Source organism: Callorhinus ursinus, unplaced genomic scaffold (assembly GCF_003265705.2).
Source record: "Callorhinus ursinus isolate GAN/ISIS: 27379988/994484 unplaced genomic scaffold, GSC_fseal_2.0 scaffold36, whole genome shotgun sequence".
Taxonomy (NCBI): domain Eukaryota; kingdom Metazoa; phylum Chordata; class Mammalia; order Carnivora; family Otariidae; genus Callorhinus; species Callorhinus ursinus.
Genome location: NW_027397098.1, coordinates 11,661,867 through 11,679,719, shown reverse-complemented (window position 1 = coordinate 11,679,719; position 17,853 = coordinate 11,661,867). Strand labels below are relative to the sequence as shown.

The following is a 17,853-nucleotide window of genomic DNA, read 5'->3' as shown; positions in this document are numbered from 1 at the left end:
CATGTCCACGACATTATGTAGATAAATTACATAAAGTATGTAACACAGGGGCGCCTGGGCGGCTCAGTCGGTGGAGCGTGGGACTCTTGGTTTCGGCTCAGGTCGTGATCTCAGGGTTGTGAGGTTGAGCCCCAAGTGGGGCTCCGTGCTCAGGGAGGAGTCTGCTTGTCCCTCTCCCTCTGCCCCTCGCCCTGCTCACTCTTTCTCTCTCTCTCAAATAAATGAATCTTAAAAAAATATATGTAACACGTATACACATCTAATAAATGGACATAAACACTTCACAAAACCTGCCACACAGCACATGTCATTTGTAACTTGCTTTTTAAAAATGCATGAATGTATATACTGGACGTACAGTTCACGCAACTGTTCACTTAATATTTTGACAAATAATTTTAACTAATCATCCGAGCTTCCTGCCTAGTGTAAATGATTTCCACATCTTACACTGAATCTTCGTCACGGTAATTCCAGCCTTGCAAAGGCACTGTTCGATGGGGGGGGGGGGGTGTTGTGCTGCTTCTCATCGCTACACCTTAAACTTAAACAAATGTCCCTTGAGGGACCACACAGTACTGTAAGTTCCATCACTTTATATTCTACAGGAAAAAAAGGATTACACATTTGTAAGTGGTTTTTTGACTAGGACCACTTGGAATAGCAACACCATGGCAAATACCAGGAAGATGAGAAACACTCGGCCCCACAGAGCTGGGGTGGAGGACGCGTGCACACGGTGAGCCCTGTGCTCACCTCTGCATGCAGGGCCTCTGCATCAGCTGGGCCAAGCGCGGGCGGCCCACAGCTTCCGTCGCACTGTGCACATCTGAGAACCCTCCGCAAAGCCCGAGGGCGCGGACCGTCGATGAGTAGGCAGGCACCCCGGCTGCGACCCCAGGCCTCGCCTGCGTCCGAGGATTTCAGAAGCGGGTCCGCGGGGGGCGCCGGCGCATTCGCGGCTCTGGCGGCAGGGGGCGCCGCTCCTCCGCCTGTGGGTTGGAGGCTCTCCTTGGGGCGGGGTGGTCGTCCGGGGGTTGGGAGTCGTGAAACCCAGGCTCGAGGACGGAAACGGACTGCAAGAGCGCACGGGCCAGCTCAGGGGAGGCGGCAGGGGTTCGTTCCCGAGCCCGGACCGACATCGGGGACGCTGGCTGGGAAGGCGAAGCAGGGGAGCCGACGGGGGCCAGGCAGCTGGGCTCTGTTTGCTTACCCAGCTTCTGAGACTGGACCTCTCCCCAGGCCGCCCAGGGGTTCCGGCGAGGCGCCGCGCAGGCGTGACTCCGGCCCCGGCTCCCCGCAGGTGCGACTTCTGTCCCGGCTCCCCGCAGGTGCGACGCCGGCTCCCCGCAGGTGCGACTTCTGTCCCGGCTCCCCGCAGGTGCGACTTCTGTCCCGGCTCCCCGCAGGTGTGGCGCCTGCCCCCGTCTGGGAATGGCCCAGGCCCGCCTGGTCCACAGGGAGAGGAACAGTGGTTTGGAGGGCTGCCAGGGGGGCCTCTCTCTCCGCGCTGTGGACAGCCTTGGTGAAAAAGGACACCATTGCTCTCCCGTCTCGTGCACATAAGGGCAACGTGAGCTCTGAACAATGGGGTCCATCTTTCTTGATGGAACCTCTACTATTAGTGACAGTTTTTGAACTTGCACCCAAATACATGTGTATTTTTTATGTATTATATAAACGCACTCTTTACTGATCCGTTATGTACATTATAAAATATGCCGCAAAATAGAAAAAAAAATTAAGCCAGGGATGAAATAAAAAATTGAAAAATAAGAACTTTAATCACGGTCCAAACTCTTTGTTCTTACTAATTTATTACTAACAAATTCTTTTCAAAGCAATAGTTTGACTATGCTTTACATATATATATATATATATGTCAATCTTGATTCAACACTTTGTGATATAGAAATTTGAAATTCTGATTCTAAACTCAGTTCCATTTGAAACATGGTCTTTATGGCAAGCAGCTGGGGCTGGAAATTCCTCACAAAGATGCATTGATGCAAATGGAGAAAGCACACCTTTGGAAGCTCTTAATAAATCATGGCACTCATTTCTCAGTCCCTTTTACCAATTATACCATTTTTGAAATTTGGGCTCTCCAATATATGTTAAGTTTTTTGAAGAATTACCCTTTCAGTAACTTTTAGGAGAACTATAAATTTATAAAGATCTCCTGGAGGAAAGTTGGGATTATATTCCAAAGTCCGTACAAATGTGTCTATGAATTGATAGCATTTGAACCCCCCATATTCTCAAGTGGAAGAGTGTATGTTGCTAAAGAAAAGTATTTATGGTTAATCATTTGAATGTATGGGAAAATTAAAATTTGAGTTTAACAACAATTTCCAGAAAGGATTGTTCTTCCCTTGGGGTTCATTTGGACTTTTGAATCCCTCACCCCAAATTCTGAATTATCCCAGTTACCAAGTGGTAACTAACAATGCCAAGTCCTACAACTGGCTTGAAATCCCCATCATTCAAGTTCAGAGAAGGAGGTGTATTGAGCCACTGGCTTCACTGGCTGAGCTAAATCACTCCTGTTTTCAATTCCACTTCCTCTGGGCTGTGCTCTGAGATTGTCCTTGGGATTACTCAAGAACTGGTAGAGGGGCCTATGGTTAGAGTCTCACCCAAATTCTTTTGACACTGGGTTAGAAAAGATTCCAAAAGGAAAGGGAATATGTGGAGCTGAAACCAATTTTCTGGTTTCTTATTTTATAAAGCACTTTTTATCTTGAACTAATTGTAGATTCAGAGTAAGTCATAAGAAATAATATGGAGTATCCCATGTACTCTTTACTCAGTTTCCCCCAGTGGTACCATCCTGAAAAACTATAACACAGAATCACAGAATCACAAAGAGGAGAGCCACGGGGGACAGGGGTCGGAAGGTCAGAAGGAAGGATGTTTCCCGGCCACTTTCCTCAAAGATGAGGCATCCCTCTGGACGGGGACCAGTGGAGTCCATCACCCTCCTCCTCCCCAGCGTCTACAGCGCACCGAGCTACTTACGGATCTGCAAAACAGCGAATGTTTTTGTTTAGGCCGTCCAGAGTTTCCATGTCCTCTGGTGTCACCAGGAAATCGAAAACCTGTCAGAAACGGGAGAAGACTGGCTCCTTTTCCTTGTGCCCCTGACTGCCCCCGCCCCCCCCCCCCGGGAAACACCAAATTTTGTTGGGGAGGGGTGCGGGTGTTGTGAGACGGTGGCCGTGAACCTGGGGCTCATTCCCCTGCAAGAGTGTGGCCGTGTGTCCACTGAACTCAGACCACCCTCGGGGTTGCTGGGCGGGTGTGGGTGCGGCTGGAACAAAGGAATCCTAGACAGGTTTAAGCCCAAATCACATCTCATCTAACTCCTCCATTCTGCCCCTGAAGAAATCAAGGCCATACCGTGAGGTAAAAAAAAAAAACAACATCGAGACCCAAACCTGACCCTCTGGAGTCCTTTCCCACATTCCTTCCCTGCCTCAGCCGGAGGATGGAGTAGTTACCTACAGCACTTAGATGCACACAGTATACGCCCAAAGAGTCCTCGGGGGTCCCACAGATAACCCAGACCAGAGGGAAATGAGGCACCTCTGTCGGTCCCCTGCTGCCCACAGCCCTACCACGAACCTGGAAGTTCTCCTGAATTCTCTTCTCGTTGAAGCTCTTGGCCAAGGCCACCACCCCACCCCACTGCAGCTGGAAGCTCAGGGCCACCTGGGCAGGAGAGCACCTGTGCTTCTCGGCAATGGCCTTGAGCACTGGATCCTTCAGGAGAGCGGGGGTGTTCTTGTTCACCCTGGAAGAGAGGCAGAGGTGCCGTGTGCCTGAGCTTGCATACCCACTCACGCTGCGGGTGCTTCATCCTCTGAAATCTGCCTCATTACCCTCTGGCTGTCTCCATCCCTGTTTTTGCTTCTTTTAGTAAATCCAGAGAAGGACCAGAGAAAGGAAGGCAGGAAAGGACTCCCAGGTATTATTTCATTTTTTTCAAACTTTTCTGAGTAATGTAGTAAAAGACTGGATAGGTCAAGAAGATAAAATGTTTGTCCAAAGCAGGACCCAATAATCTCCATGATAATAAATAATCTAATTATTTCATAACAACTTCAAAAATGCTTTCAAGTAACGATCTGTTCTGTCGAGTGCTAAAAGGTGCATTTTTATATTCCTCTTCAAGAGATAAAGAAACTAAGACTTACAGAAGTTGTTACTTGTCTCCTATCACTCAACCGTCAAGCGTCAGAATCGTGGCGTGGGCTCCCTTGGTCACTCTTGAAGGCCAAAGCTTCTGAATTGTGTGAATATTTTAATCCGTGATTTTATTACCTCATACTGTGTTCTTGAGTCGTTACAACGTAGGATAGTTAAAGGGTTTTCAAGGATGGATTATTCCTGCCGTCTACAGTCAACCTCCCCCTGAGGGTTGAGCAATGACGACCCCAGAAGGTACGGCGCCTGTGGTTAGAAAAAATGCACAGAGGTCATTACCATTCCTTCCTGGAGTCGGACCCCAAGGCAGCGTATGCGGTCAGGACGATGTCCTTGGGCTTGCAGAACTCCAGGAGTTTGCTCTGGTTGAGGTAAGGGTGACATTCCACCCGCAGAGTGCCAAGCAGAAGGGTTGGATCTCAGGACCAGGGCCACCAAATTGATGAGGAACATACGGGGCTGTGTCGCATGGTCACCAACGCATTTAGGCGTCCCACAGGATCGTCACCCACAGCTGGGCCAGTGGAGTGGCCAGAGGCTGACCTCTGGATTACTGCCCAGAGACAGCAAGTACCGAGAAATGGGCTCGGGGCTCAGGAGAGACAAGCTCGGGGTGGGAGGCCTTGGGTGTGAGGACACCCATTGTGTGAGGATACGCATTGCTCGTATCTAGGGAGGAGCAGCTCTGCCTTTCCTAATTATCCTCAGCCTTACACTGATCTCTTCTCTTCACAGCCGCCCCGCCTCATCCTCCACATCTGAGTAATTTTGACTCCCGAAACCAGAGTGCTTTCCTCTTTCCCACCACATCATGTTGTGATGTCTCTGAGTGATCCTTGGAGCCTCCAAACGCCAGAATTGCTCTGCATCCCTGCACCTGTTCCCTTGCCTAAGCTCAGTCTTGTCCTGGGTGTAAAGGGATTTGTGACTTTTGGCCCCTTTGCCATCAAGTGGAAAGAAATGGCTAGTTGTTGTTCGCCAGAAACTGTTATTAGTGTTATGAGACGCACACACAGCTAGTGAGAGAGGTTTCTGTGCAGTAACAGGTATTCAGTGGTACTGTCTCCTCATTTTCCATCTGTCTTCCTTCCATGCACCCGGAGAGCAGGAAATCCAGAACCTTTACGCACAATGCCAACCACGTCTTCTCTGCCTTCTTGTCCAGGTATATGTGGGCCAAGGCCGTCAACCCAGCCATGGGACGGGTGGGCTAGGGGCCAGCTCAGCTCAATTGTGGATTCTTGGGCTGGGGTTGGGTATATTCCCTTCCATCAGATCAGTTAGGCCAGAGTTAAACCCCAGGTGGTTAGGCTGCAGTGTAGTGGTTTCGCTGTGGGGTGGGCCCAGACAGAAACAGAATGTTCTAACCATTTTTCAAGCTGACTACTTTCCTTTCCCCCGGTTAGAAGCATGAGGGGATTTTTTTTCTCCAGTGTTCATTGGGAAAACCTGGTAGGGCTTCTGGAGGTAAAAATCACAAAAGTGTGTGGAACCACCCAATAGATGAGCCCCACGGAGTCTTTAGCTCTCAGACTCGTCCACACTGAGCCTCCAGCAAGTCAGCAGCTGCTGTTCGACACTTTCCTGCCCCAAAGGGACCCTAGCAGCCCTTGTGTTCCTGGGAAGCTGTGATTCCCTGCATCTGCCTGTCTGCCTCTCCAATTTTCGGGGCAGCAGCTTGCCTGGACCCCAGTCGTCTGAGGGATCGAAACAGAGTGGCTGGTTCTCTGTTGGGTCAGCTTCTTCATTACTGCACAGACGCAAGGCACAACTCCCCAGCTCCTTAACGTGCCAGAGCCCAAACCGGAAGTGCGGCAGAAGCACTTTCTGCTGCACACCTTTCTCGCTGCTTTTCCTCTGACTCCGGTGGTCAGATCAGAGGGAGCAGAGATCCAGAATGAGCTGGCTTGCTGGGGCTGGCTCAGGCAGGAAGTGCAAATTAACTCTCTGTGTCACGGCCACTCCTGTTTGCAGCTCAGGTGGGGAGGAAGGGGGACGTGTTGTATGCGGGGCCCCAAACCAAACCTGGCCCCGGGTACACCTGACCTCAACCACCGTCCATGATGACCTGTTTGCCTCACAGGTCACCAGGGACTATACTTTGCACCAGCTCTTCGGGCCCGTGCAGATGCCCCGCCGACCAATGACCTCCCCTTGGCCGCGTTCTGCTGGCTCTGTAGAGCTCATGGCCACGTTCGACTTCTTAATTCGTCACCACTACCCCGGTCAGAACCAGTTTCTTTACTTCCTCTAAACTTGTGATGCCCAAAGTGGAGGTAAACCTCCCTAGTTATCCTCAAGTTTTTAGAACTCCTTTGTATTTTCATCTAAAAATAAGCCTCCCGAATATTTAATACACGGACTGCCTATCCCTCTTTGTCAGCCAGCAGGTAAGAAATTTAAAAGGAGTTGACATAAAACCAGGGTGCGTGTGGGCCCTGCCTAGTGCAGAGGGGTGGCCGCTCCCTTCCCTACTTATAGGATTTCTTACTTTATTCCGTAAAATAAGCAAGTTGTATGTGTGGCTTATTAAAGCAGATTTATCTTCGCAAGTGGACTTCTTAATTTTTTTTACTTGTAAATTTGTTATTGTGGTAAAATACACATAACATAAATTTACCATTTTTTATAAAAAATAAGTTTACCAGGGTGCCTGGGTGGCTCAGTTGGTTAAGCATCTGCCTTCGGCTCAGGTCATGATCCCGGGGTCCTGGGATCGAGCCCCACATCGGGCTCCCCGCTCTGTGGGGAGTCTGCTTCTCCCTCTGCCCCTCCCTCGCACTTGTGCGCTCTCTCTCTCTCTCTCTCTGTCAGATAAATAAATAAAATCTTTAAAAAAATAAAAATTAAAATAAAAAAATAAGTTTACCGTTTTAACCGTTTGTAAGTGTAGGGTTCAATGGCATTCACGTATTCACATTGTGGCAGGCTGATTTTGTACCTTCGAGTCTCAGTGGTTATCTCGTGACACAGAACTCAACAGAATTCCCCGTTTTCCTTTACGCAAGGGTGTTCCAACTTTATTGACCGGAGGTGAGAAAGCCCAGTAGCTGGTTAGCTTTAATTTTCTAGGACCAACCACCATAGCGCCTCTAGTTGATTACACTCCAACCTGACCCCCTGATGTTTGTTTATAAAGCAATGTGGCCTTGGGACCTGTTTCAACAACTTGCAATGCACTCCGTTCTCTAGAGGGGAGGGAGAGGCCACTGGTGACCTTGTTGAAATGAGGGAAGAGGAAGCTGAGGAGGGAGAAGAGGTTGGGGCGTGGGGGGGCGGACTGGTGAGGCTCACCTGGTTGCAGACAGGCTTGTACTTGAGCCCTGGCTTGTTCAGGATCATCTCCAGCTGCCTGCAGCTAAAGTTGGACACGCCGATGGACTTGGTCAGCCCTGAATCCTTACACTTCTCCACGGCCTGTGGACGGAGGGGGTGTGAGGAGTTATCTGTGTAACCACCTGGGGAAGCATGGTAAACAGTAGCATGCTTAGCCTGGGGGCTGGGGCTGGGAGAGAAGGTGAGACACAGCAGGAGAGAGAAAGCCTTGAAAGGTGCCGACGTCAGTAAATGAGGTAGGAATTAACCGAGTATGAGAATGAAAAAGAAAATAATAGGAAAAAAATGAGTAAGAAGATAGAATAAGGAAAGAAGGCAAGCGGTTCATGACAAAGCTAAAGGGGCTAATGCGATTTTTAGCTGAAAGCTAGAAAACCTTGAGCGATGGCAAAACAAGCTCCAGGAGAACAGGAAGTGGAGCCTGGGAAGCACAGGAAGCAGGGAGGAGGCCATACATGTAACCCCCAGACCACTGGCTCCCTCTTTTCCCTTTGACTTCATTTCCTATTAGGGTTACCAGATTCACTCTGTTCCAGTCACACATGCCCCTTTGCTGTTCTTGAACACAATAGGTTCTCTCTCACCTTAAAAACTGGGCCTTGGGAGCACCTGGGTGGCTCAGTCGTTCAGCGTCTGCCTTTGGCTCAGGTCATGACCCCGGGGTCCTGGGATCGAGCCCCACATCGGGCTCCCTGCTCAGCAGGGAGTCTGCTTTTCCCTCTCCCTTTATGCTCTCTCTCTTTCTCTCTCTCGCTCGCTCTCACTCTTTCTCAAGTAAATAAATAAAATTTTTAAAAGAAAAAAAGCAACCCTGGGCCTTGGCTTTCTTTATGCCTGTATCACTCTCCCTCCAGATACCCACACGATCAGCTCCCTTACTTCTTGCAAATCTTTGCCCAATGTTAGCTGCTCAGGAGGGCCCACCCTGCCCATCCGCACCCCATAGCTACCTTGGCACTCTCAGTCCTGTGAGTCAGCCTTCCCTTCCCATTCCAACCTCTTGCCACAGCACATGCAACCAGACACCTTGATCTGCTCACCGATGTAGCCTGAGAACTTAAAAATTCTCCGCGCTGAGTACACCATAGGCACTCAATAAGTACTTACTGAATTATTAAGTGGGGGCGATGTGAAACCAAGGCAGAGGGACATCCGGGGACTCGCCCAAGTCTACACGGGAGCAGAATTGGATGAGACACATGTTTCCTGGACTCCTTGTCCATCCTCTGTCTCCCAACACGCAGAGACGTGGGTAGCACCTTTGGAACTGTACTCACCTCCCATGTGGCACCGAAATCCACTGTGTCAAAAATGATTTCTCCATCTTTGTCCTTTGGAAAAAGTTCCTCCCCGGGCTGGGACACAGAAAAGAATGAGAGGTTGTATAAAGCTATGTTTGGCCTCAGCCAAGCCAGCTACAGCCTACAGACCTGGAGACTAATGCAACAATCTATTCTCATTCTTGAAACGAACGGAAAGGTTAGGTTAAAGGGAAAGAAAGTATGTGGAGGAAGTATACTTCCTAGAAAGTATGTTTTTAACTGCTAAAGGTTTAATGAATATTGTTTGTGTCAAGGACAACTTGAGACACCCAAGGCCCCATCGTAGAGAGAAGTGAGGGTGGTGCCAGGACTCCACAGGCCCTTTGGCCCCGGACCCTTGTGGGATAGGCCCCTCCCACCCCTGCTTTCCATCTGGAGGTGGCCATACGAGAGCATGACTCATCAGCATCTCAAGGCCTGAGTTCCAGGCTCATTAAATCTCCGGTACCTCAACTGGTCTCCACATCGGGACCTGCCCCAGACACCAGAGGACAGAGGCTGAGATTTAGGAGCATGGGATCTTCAAAATACAGGCAATGGATTCATAAGATCGAAGCAAAGACATGGAAGCCAATGAGCTTTTGTCACTCTGGGACTGAGATGGGAATATTGTAGCAGAAAAAGGGGAATCTCAAAGTATTATGTATGTTTTCTCCTCATTTTTATAAACTATATCCTCTGCTGTATTCAGCTACTAATCGTTATGTTGATCATCAAAGTAAAATAACTTTGCTAACCTTCAAAGCTGCTGGGAAATGAATGAGATAAAGGTTCACATAGCTCAACCCAAGCTTCCTCGGGGACGTGTCCAGGCCAGTTTGAACCAATTCTGGACGGAAGAAGGTTCCCCACACCTGCAGTGGTCGAAAGAGAAATGGTAAAGAGATGATTTTTTTTAAGAATCTTTTTTTAAGATTTTTTTATTTATTTGACAGAGAGAGACACAGCGAGAGAGGGAACACAAGCAGGGGGAGTGGGAGAGGGAGAAGCAGGCCTCCCGCCGAGCAGGGAGCCCGATGCGGGGCTCGATCCCAGGACCCTGGGACCATGACCCGAGCCGAAGGCAGACGCTTAACTGACTGAGCCACCCAGCCTCCCCCCTTTTTTTAAGAACCTTTAGGAGAAATTAATAAAGTATAAAACAGTCACTATTTGTAATGCAGACATGATACCATATAAAGACTCCACCAAAAAACTATTAGAACTAATAAATTCAGAATTCAGTAAAGTGGCAGGAGACAAAATTAATATACAGAAATCTGTTGCATTTCTATACAATAAGGACACAGTAGAAAAAGAACTTAAGAAAACAATCCCATTTACAATTGCACCAAAAAGGATAAAATACCTAAGAACAAATTTAATCAAGAAGTAAAAGACCTGGATTCTGAAAATTATAAGACATTAATGAAAGAAATTAAAGATGACACAAACAAATGTAAAGATACACCATGCTCGCAGGTTGGGAGAACTAATATCGTTAAAATGTCCATACTACCAAAAACAATCTACAGATTCAATGCAATCCTTCTCAAAATACCAACAGAACTACTATGTATGTGGAACCACAAAAGACCCTGCACAGCCAAAGTCATCTTGAGATAGAAAAGCAAAACTGAAAATATCACAATTCTGGACTTCAAGTTATACTACAAAGCTGTAGTCATCAAGAGAGTATTGTCCTGGCACAAACAGACACATAAATCAATGGAACAGAACAGAAAACCCAGAAATGGACCCTCAACTGTATGGTCAATTAATCTTCAACACAGCAGGAAAGAATATGCAATGGAAAAAAGACAGTCTCTTCAACAAACGGTAGTGGAAACACTGGACAGCAACATGCATACACAAAAATAAACTCAAAATGGTTAAAGACTTATATGTGAGACCTGAAACCATAAAAAGCCTAAAAGAAAACACAAGCAGTAATCTCTTGGATGTTGGCCTCAGCAACATACTTATGGATATGTCTCCTGAGGCAAGGGAAATAAAAGCAAAAATAAACCGTTGGGACTACACCAAAGTAAAAAGCTTCTGTACAGTGAAGGGAACAATCAACGAAACAAAAAAAGCAACCTACAGAATGGGAGAAGATATTTCAAATGATATATCTGATAAGTGGTTAATATCAAAAATACATAAAGAGCTTATACAGCTCAACACCAAAAGAACAACTAATCTGATTAAAAATGGCAAAAAACCTGAATGGACATTTTTCCAAAGAAGACATGCTGATGGCCAACAGACACATGAAAAGATGCTAAACATCATCAACCATCAGGGAAACCCAAATCAAAACCACAATGAGATACCACCTCACACCTGTCAGAATGGCTAAAATCAACAACACAAGAAACAACAGGTGTTGGCGAGGATGTGGAGAAACGGGAACCTTCTTACACTGTTGTGGGATTGCAAGCTGGTGCAGCTGCTGTGAAAAACAGCATGGAAGGATGTTCCTCAAAAAATTAAAACTAGAAATACCATATTATCTACTACTATAATTCCACTTTGGAGTACTTACCCAAAGAAAACGAAAACACTAATTCAAAAAGATACACGCACCCCTGTGTTTATTGCAGCATTATTCACAACAACCAAGATATGGAAACAATCCAAATGTCCATTGATAGATGAATGGATAAAAAAGATGTGATATATATGTATATGTACAAATGGAGTGTTATCCATAAAAAAATGAAATCTTGCCATTTGTGACAACATGGATGGGCCTAGAGGATATTATGCTAAGTGAAATAACCCAGAGAAAGAAAAATGCCATATGATTTCACTTATATGTGAAATCTGAAAAGCAAAACAAATGAATGAACAAACAAACAAACAAACAGAAAAGAGAAACAGAGTCATAAATACAGAGGAGAAAATGGTAGTTGGTAGTTTCCAGAAGGGACGGGAGGCAGGGGAGAGGTGAAAGAGGTGAAGGGGATCAAGAAGTATGAACTTCCAGTTAGCTATACAGTAAGGAGGTCATGAAGAATGGAGACCATATATAGTCAATAATGTTGCAACAGCATTGTATGGTGACGGATGGGGGCTACACTTATCGTGGTGAGTGTTGTGTAATGTATAGACTTGTCAAACCACTCTGTTGTGTGCCTGGAACTCAAAGAACATTGTGTTTCAACTCTACTTCTGTAACAAAAAAATGCTCTTTTAACTTCACTTCAATAAAAAAAAAATGTTGTATTTTAATATGGCTTAGTTGATTGAGTCATCAGGGGCTTGCTGCCTGGTTCTAGCCTAAGCAGAAACAAATAAAACTATTTGATTCAGCTTAAAAAAAAAAAAAAAGAATCTTTAGGAGAAAATAATAAAATGGCAAATCAACAACAACAACAACAACAACCACAAATCCAAGTGCTGTCATTGGGAAGTCATCCTGCCAAGCTCCTAAGTTCCGTATCCTCATGGCTTCCGTTTCATACTGAATTAAGACAATGCAGTAGAAACGGAGAAGTATGGCCCTACACAGAGGGTCTCAAACTTTAAAGTTCTTTTTTTTAATTTATTTATTTGACAGAGAGGGACAGCGAGAGCAGGAACACAAGCAGGGGGAGTGGGAGAGGGAGAAACGGGCTTCCAGCTGAGCAGGGAGCCCGATGTGGGGCTCGATCCAAATGTATATATTTTTTAAAGATTTTATTTTATTTGAGAGAGAGAGAGAATGAGTGGGGTGAGGGTCAGAGGGAGAAGCAGACTGTGCTGGGCAGGGAGACCAATGTGAGACTCCATCCCGGGACTCTGGGATCATGACCTGGGCTGAAGGCAGACGCTTAAAGACTGAGCCACCCAGGCGCCCCACAAACTTTAGAACGTAAAGGAATTAATTGGCCTCCCTGTGTAGAACGCATCCCTGGGTTCTACCTCAAACCTAATAAATCACAGTATCTAGAGATTGAGCTGGGAAATCGCATTTTAAACAAGAACCTCAAGCAGTTGTGATTCAGGAAATTGTGTCTTGACTGTATTAAATGGTTCAGTGTTCCCAAGAAAATTCGGTCCTATAGGGATTTTGGTGGGGAAGGTACTTCAGTCAGCTTATTTTAAAGAAGGAATAATTTAAGGAAAATCAATCAAAATTGCTAAAACCAACAAAACAAAAGGATCTAATGGAAAGGAGATAAACAGATGAGAGTAAGATGGTGATACCGTGTCTAACACATAGAGACAGCTTCATCTTCTGGAGCGAAAAGGAAGCGGTATCTGTTCACAGACCTGCCTAGGATTCATTTGCGTGAACTTCAACTCTCTCTTCATGGGCTACTTCACCTCACGTTTAAATATTTGGTTCTAGGGCGCCAGGGTGGCTCAGTCGTTAAGCGTCTGCCTTCAGCCCAGGTCATGATCCCAGGGTCCCGGGATGGAGCCTCGCATTGGTCTCCCTGCCCAGCACAGTCTGCTTCTCCCTCTGACCCTCACCCCGCTTATTCTCTCTCTCTCTCTCTCAAATAAAATAAAATCTTTAAAAAATATATACATTTGGTTCTAGTAGTAGTCAGCTCAATGAACACTACTGGAAAAATGCCTCTTGGATTCTCTTTCTAGTCTGACTCAAATATGAAAGTTCTTTTATTTGTTTCAGGTATGATATCCATGGATGTGAGGAATAGAGGAGAAAATGCTCAAAAGTAAAATATGTGTGTGTGTGTGTGTGTGTGTGTGTGTGTGTGTGTGTGTGTGTAGGGGCGCCTGGGTGGCTCACTCAGTTAAGCGTCCAAGTCTTGATTTAGGCTCAGGTCAAGATCTCAGGTCATGAGATAAAGCCCCGTGTAGGCTCTATGCTCAGCGGGGAGTCTGCTTGAGATTCTCTCTCCCTCTGCCCCTCCCCCTGCTGGTGCACATGCACACTCTCTCTCTCTAAAATAAATAAGTACATCTTGGGCACCTGGGTGCCTCAGTCGGTTGGGCGACTGCCTTCGGCTCAGGTCATGATCCCAGGGTCCTGGGATGGAGCCCCACATCGGGCTCCCTGCTCAGCGGGAAGCTTGCTTCTCCTTTGCCCACTCCCCCTGCTTGTGTTCCCTCTCTCGCTGTCTCTCTCTCTACTGATTGAATAAATAAAATCTTTTTAAAAAAATAAACAAGTACATCTTTGTTTAAAAAGTTAACAAGATACATAAGTATTTTTACAAATATTAATTTCATGTTTGGAGCAGTTCTATTTTCCTACTTCAGAGGAAAGAGACCTAACATGTCTATTATTCACAGATACAGAGGGAACTATACACAGAACCTTCGAAGTGTAGAATATGTCCTCTCTCTTCACCGTGCCATCGGCATTCTTCTTCCAGATGGCCCTCCCAATCTCGTCTTCATTTAGATACAAATAAGCTGAGTCAATATGGCGGTAGCCTACATTGATTGCTGTCTTGACGGCCTCTTCTACATTGCTCTTCGCAACCTAGAAGACCATAAAAAGACAAGGACCTACTAGATTCAGGAATGGCCAGTTCCACAAGCAGAGCTATTCAGCAGGACCTATTGTTTTTCTAAGCGCTGAGAGCTAGAGATGACAGAGCTAAATGATGACTTATAACCTTAGTGGTAAATGTTTAACAACAGACTCTCTGAAGAAAAGAAGTCCTGATTTAGAATATTTGCCAGTTTCTATGGTATAAATACTCCCATCACTGCTAACTTCAAGCTATGAACATTAGGAAAAGGTGCTCACTGTCGGATCTCGTGAGCCCATGAGCTGGCCCCACTTGTCACTGGTTTAACCCTCTGCCTCTGGATTTACATGATCTGTGGTTTTATACAGTCTGTAGATTTACAGTCCCAAGTTAATTCACTGGTAAGAGATTATTACACTGATTGCAATTCAGAAGTCTAAGGCTCAAAATTATCTATCAGTGCAATGAAGGCATAACTTTACACAGAATAAATTAATGATTTACCTATGTCAACTTGGAAAAACACTTCAAACAACGTTTGAGGAAGGACAAAGAGGTAAAAGAAAATAAACTATTTTTTTACGCAAAAATAGCTCATTAATTTGTTGTTATGTCACTAAGTTGGTGTCTGTAGGTGATACTTTCTCCTATGATCAATAGACAACTTGGTTATTTTTCTTAGCTGCCTACTATTCTGCTGCTTTACCAGGCTGGACTTTTAAAGTTAGCCATAATTTCCCCTCTCTGTGACCCTCCTCTCCCTCACTTAAAATGTCTCCAGGATTATTTTTTAATTTGTAACTCCCAATGATACAGACTTAAAAGCCACGTCCAAAGAAAAGAAACACTCTGTGCTAGGGTCCTCGCTGAGTCCTCAGCATGACATCCCACGTGACTCTCCTGCTGGGGAACAAACCCTACAACTTGCTTTAAATAGTTATAAGCTCCTCCACCAAGAACCACTGACGATGTGCTCTTGTAAATTCGCGATGTTCAAATGAGAAACATGCATGGAGCTCAGTTTTCCAAGCAGAGAGAGAATTTCCAAGGGCCACATGGCTCTCCCCATGGCACAGTCTTAACAACCGGGCCTCGAAGAGAGTATTTCCACTCCAGACCACCAACCCTCTCTCTACATGAATCTCGCCTCTCTCCAGATCCTTCAGCGGCTGAGATTTCTCTAGATATTCTACGAGCATGCGTGGACAGAGAGGTCTTGGACCCTGGGCATTACAAAGAAACTTCATGACAAGCAAGGTTGCTGCGAAGTCCCTGACTCCTGGGTTTCACTGATTCCGACAGACTTTGAATGGCTACAACTGGACAGCAGGTGAAAGGAACAGAAACAGCCTTGCCCACCCCTGGACTGCTGATAGATGACACACTTCCATGTCCCTTGATAGAGCACCACTCCAAGTGTGATCCTTGGATAAACAGCATCAGAGTCACTGGGTAGCTCATTAGAAATGTGGATTCTTGAGGCCTATCCCAGATCTACTCATTCAGAACCTTTGTGGGTGCAGCCCCCAAATCTGCATTTTTAACAAGGTCCTCAGGTGTTTGTATGCCTATTAAAATTTGAAAAGCATTGACTTAATGCACAAAACAACCTAGCCTGGAGAGAAGCAGCTTACAAATGGAGAAAATGAGGCCTTCCTGCATTTCCTAAATTCTGATTCTGGTAAGGACCCATGTCTGCTACTCTCCATCCCCAATGTCATTACGACTACCTCACCAGGAGCAGAGGTGCCAAATCCCAACATAGGCATGAGGCGTCCGTCATTCAGCTTTATAGAGCAAGCTTTCACTGGGTCCATCTCTTTGCACTCTTCTGGCTTTTTATTAAAAGAAATCTGCTGAGGGGAGAAAATAATATAATTGACATTTTTTTAACAGCTTTAATGAGATATAAGTCACATACCATAAAATCACCCCCTTTAAATTACCCAAGTCAACAGTTTTTAGTCTATTCCTGGACTTGTTATCCATGTACAAATTTAGAGCATTTTCATAACCCTTCAAAACCCCATACTCATAGAAACAACTCCCCACTCCTCTCTCCCTTCGACCCCTGGCAGCCACTTTCTGTCTCTTTGGATTTGCCTATTCTGGAAACTTTATATAAATGCATTCCTACACTATGTGGCATTTTGTGGCTGCTTGCTTTCACTTTGCATAATGTTCTCAAGGCCAGTCCACGTCATAGTGTGTAATAGTCGCTCATTCCTTTTAAGGGCTAACTAACATCCCTTTGTACAGATGTACCGCATGCTTCTTATCCATTCATCAGTTGACAAACATTTGGTTTTTTCAGCTCTTTGCCTACTGGGAATAATGCTTAAGTAAACATCCATGCACATGTTTTTGTGTGGACATACATTTTCAATTCTCTTGGGTCTATACGTAAGCCTAGAATCACTGAGTCATAGAGCAAACCCAGGTTTAACATTCTGAGAAACTGCCAAGTGTTTTCCGAAATGGCTGTAACATTGACATTCCAATTCTTGAGAATTCCAATTTCTCCACATCTTCTCTGATACCTCTTACCCACTGTTTTTTGTTAATAGCCATCCTGACAGGTATGAAGTGATGTTGTGGTTTTGATCTGCATCTCCCTGATGATGAGTGATGTGGAGCATATTTCCATGTACCTCTTGGCTATTTGCATATCTTCTTTGAAGAAATGTCTACTTCAGTCCTTGCCCATTTTTGAATTTGTTATTAGTTTCCTTTACTAACAAGTTGTGGGAGTTCCTCATATATTTTGGAAAGGAACTTCTTATCAAGTACATGGTTTGCAAATGCCAAATTCTTCCATTTCAAAGAATGCCTTTTCTCTCTGTTGATGGTTTCCTTTGCTGTTTTCAAGCTTTTTGGTTTGATGAAGTCCCACTTGTTTATTTTCATCATGTTGCTTGTACTTCTGGTATGAAATCACGATTAATGTCATTAAGATTTTCTCCAATGTTTTCCTCCAGAGTTTTAAAGTTCTTGGTCTTATATTTAAGTCTTTAATCCATTTTGAGTTGAATTTGACAACCCCAATACATTTGTATTATTCTAACATGGTCTTAGAATGATTAATCTTCGATTAATTTTGTTTTTAACCTATTTAATGAAGCTCTAACTCTGGGCCTACCTCCATTTCCAAGTTTGAATTGATAAATTAAGAGAGCAATTGAGGGGTGCCTGGGTGGCTCAGTCGGTAAAGTGTCTGCCTTTGGCTCAGGTAATGATCTCGGGGTCCTGGGATCGAGCCCCATGTCTGGCTGCCTACTCAGTGGGGAGTCTGCTTCTGCCCCTCCCCCTGATTGTGCTCTCTCTCCCTCACTCAAATAAATAAAATCTTTAAGAAAATAAAAATAAAAAATAAATAAATAAAAGAGCAATTGAAATCCAGGCATTATCTGCTTCATGATATGTAGCAATAGAAAGTACACAGACTACCTAAACAGTTTTGAAAAAAGAAATTATAATGATGTTTATTCAGATTTTATGACGCTGTGGAAAATTATTAAATATATATATTTTGAAGCCCTTATCTGATGTTTCCAAGCCAATTTCTCAAA

At 45.2% G+C, this 17,853-nt stretch overlaps 1 protein-coding gene across 1 annotated transcript; it reads right to left on the bottom strand.

The window, feature by feature from the left end:
• Nucleotides 1–1,397: 1,397 nt before the first annotated feature.
• On the bottom strand, nt 1,398–16,101 carry LOC112810041 (aldo-keto reductase family 1 member C15-like; the record flags this gene model as incomplete). The annotated part of the gene is made up of 9 exons (XM_025853505.2): nt 16,015–16,101; nt 14,125–14,292; nt 9,605–9,721; nt 8,823–8,900; nt 7,505–7,626; nt 4,489–4,599; nt 3,628–3,796; nt 3,022–3,101; nt 1,398–1,449 (listed from the first exon to the last, which is right to left on the bottom strand). Coding segments are annotated over exons 1-9 (984 nt in total), but the record flags the coding sequence as incomplete, so codon positions are not given.
• Nucleotides 16,102–17,853: the final 1,752 nt, after the last annotated feature.